The following is a 2,411-nucleotide window of genomic DNA, read 5'->3' as shown; positions in this document are numbered from 1 at the left end:
TATATATATATATATATATATATATATATATTTATACACGACAGGCCTCTTTCAGTTTCTGTCTATCAAATTCACTCACAAGGCATTTGTCGACGTGAGATTATAGTAGATGACACTTTACCCAAGTTTCCACGCAGTGGGACTGAACCCGGGACCATGCGCATGAGAAGCAACCTTCTTCCCACACAGCCACACTTGCCTGTATATATTGGTAAACGAAAAATCGCATGAGCAGCAGCTTGTGTGAACAACAGATCTATTTCGCCCATTTTTAGCCCTTTTCAATGGCGTGCACTCGCACTCAATCTCATGCCTGTATGAGAATGAATCGCCTATCGTTATAAGAAACTGAATAAGACATTCAATGACGTTGCGTATAGCCGCCAGGTTGAAAAAAATCCAGTAAATGCAGTTGGTGCAGTATTAAGTGAAAACCGTCGTCTGTGACTCAATGCTTAATGTATTTAGAAAGTTGACAGTTTGGCAGAAAGGTATTACATATTATACGTAGTTAATTTAATTTAATACTGCTTCGATTGTGTAATCCTGTTACACACACACACACATCTATCTATCTATCTATCTATCTATCTATCTATCTATCTATCTATCTATCTATCTATGTACCTGTGTCTGTCTGCCAGTCTGCCTTTCTGCCTGCCTGTCTGTCTGCTTGCTTATCTGTTTGTCTGTTGTCTGTCTGCCCGTCTATCTGTCTGCCCGTCTATCTACCTCTCTGTTTATTTATCTATCACTATCTATCTGTATATATATATATGTCTAATTGTCTATCTATTTATATATCTATATATCTATATAACTGTCTTTGTCTCTCTCTTTCTATCGATTTATCCATCTAATTGTGTATGCATTTGTGTATGTTTAGGTTTATACGTTTATATATATATATATATTTATGTGTGTGTGTGTGTGTGTGTGTGTTTGTGTGTGTGTGTGTGTGTGTGTGTGTGTGTGTGTGTATAATTAAATCTAGTTTTGAACACTTGAACAGTGGAGGACATAATTTGAGACATGAATGATTCAATGAGTATTTACACATACTTTTCCAACAACGTTTTTATTCATTTTACTTTCTCGCCGTATCTGGTTTCCTGTGTCTTACACATACAATGCCATCCTTAAAAGTACACCGAGGTTAATACAGTGTAAAAACAACACGAAAAAAGAAAGGAAGAGAGAAAACGAAATGATAAAAGGAAACTCTGTAGAGCTGGTCCAGAAAATACCAAGAAGTCTGATGTATTTGTTTTAGAAAAAAAGAAAAAACATAACATAAAAAATATTTATTTGAAGATAATAGAATAGACAAACGAACGGACTTCAGGCTGACATGTATTTTATTAAGCTTTTTTTTTTATGGAAACAAGTGCAGCTAACTTTAGTAGTGTTCAAAGCAGCATGTGGCTGTTTCTCTTGTCTTGTGAAGTTACACTGGTATAAATGACAGCACAGTGATAATAATAGATAGATTGATTGATAGATAGATTGATGGATAGATAATATGAATGACAGAAATAAATTAGTTTAAAAGTTTACCTATTCTGTTTGTACAAGTGGTTATAAATGATGGCATCATTGTACAGCCGAACAATTCCCTGATACTGGAAACTACCACGCACCTATAAGTTAACAAGGAGGTTGCTTCACAGACATTCCACCAAATGGAAATGGTAACAAACAATTTAATCAAATCTCATGTTACTGCCTGCAAAAAATAAAAATAAAATAACAGAAATAACTAAAAAATTTTGACACAAGGTCAGCAGGTTAGGGGCTGGAGTTAAATCGATTACATCGACCCCAGTTCTTGGTTGGTACTTATGTTATCGACTCCCGAAAAGAATGAAAAGGAAAGTCGACCTCACCGTAATTTGAACTCAGAACGTAAAGACAAACGAAATGTTGCTAGGCATTTTGTCCGACGTGGTAACGACTTTGCCAAATGTCCAAATTAGGGAAAGGGTATGTTTCGAAAGTTATCAAGGCCTTGGGGTCCATGTAGAACCCTTACCTTACTTTGTTGTGGGTCCTCGACAGTCAACGCCTGTTCGACATGTGGTCAGTGCTTGCACGACTTTAAAGACAAGACATATACTTCCAGGCGTTGATAATGTGATAAAGATGATGATGATGATGATGATATTGATGATGATGCAGATGATGATGATGACGACGATGATGATGATGATGATGATGATGATGATGATGATGATGATGATCGTGATGATGATGATGAATATAATGATGCGATGGTGATTATGGTAGTGGTGCCGATGATGATGCATCATTGTCACGAACACGATGTTAGCAATACTGATGCGGATTTTAGTAATTATGATGCAATGGTACCGGTAGCGATGGCGGTAATGGTGGTAATGGTAAAGATGATG

The 2,411-nt window shown here is 36.5% G+C and overlaps 1 protein-coding gene across 1 annotated transcript in view; it reads right to left on the bottom strand.

Annotated features, from left to right (window-relative positions):
* Positions 1–1,714: 1,714 nt before the first annotated feature.
* The window catches only part of LOC106872279 (keratin, type II cytoskeletal 2 epidermal), a 165,306-nt gene continuing 164,609 nt past the window's right edge, over positions 1,715–2,411 (bottom strand). Inside the window, exon 3 of the mRNA XM_052973444.1 lies at positions 1,715–1,726. Within this exon, the coding sequence (XP_052829404.1) occupies positions 1,715–1,726 (12 nt within the window). The remainder of the gene's footprint in view (positions 1,727–2,411) is intronic.

Source organism: Octopus bimaculoides, chromosome 15 (genome assembly GCF_001194135.2).
Source record: "Octopus bimaculoides isolate UCB-OBI-ISO-001 chromosome 15, ASM119413v2, whole genome shotgun sequence".
Taxonomy (NCBI): domain Eukaryota; kingdom Metazoa; phylum Mollusca; class Cephalopoda; order Octopoda; family Octopodidae; genus Octopus; species Octopus bimaculoides.
Note: the sequence above shows the minus strand (reverse complement) of the source record. Positions and strands in the feature narration are given on the sequence as shown.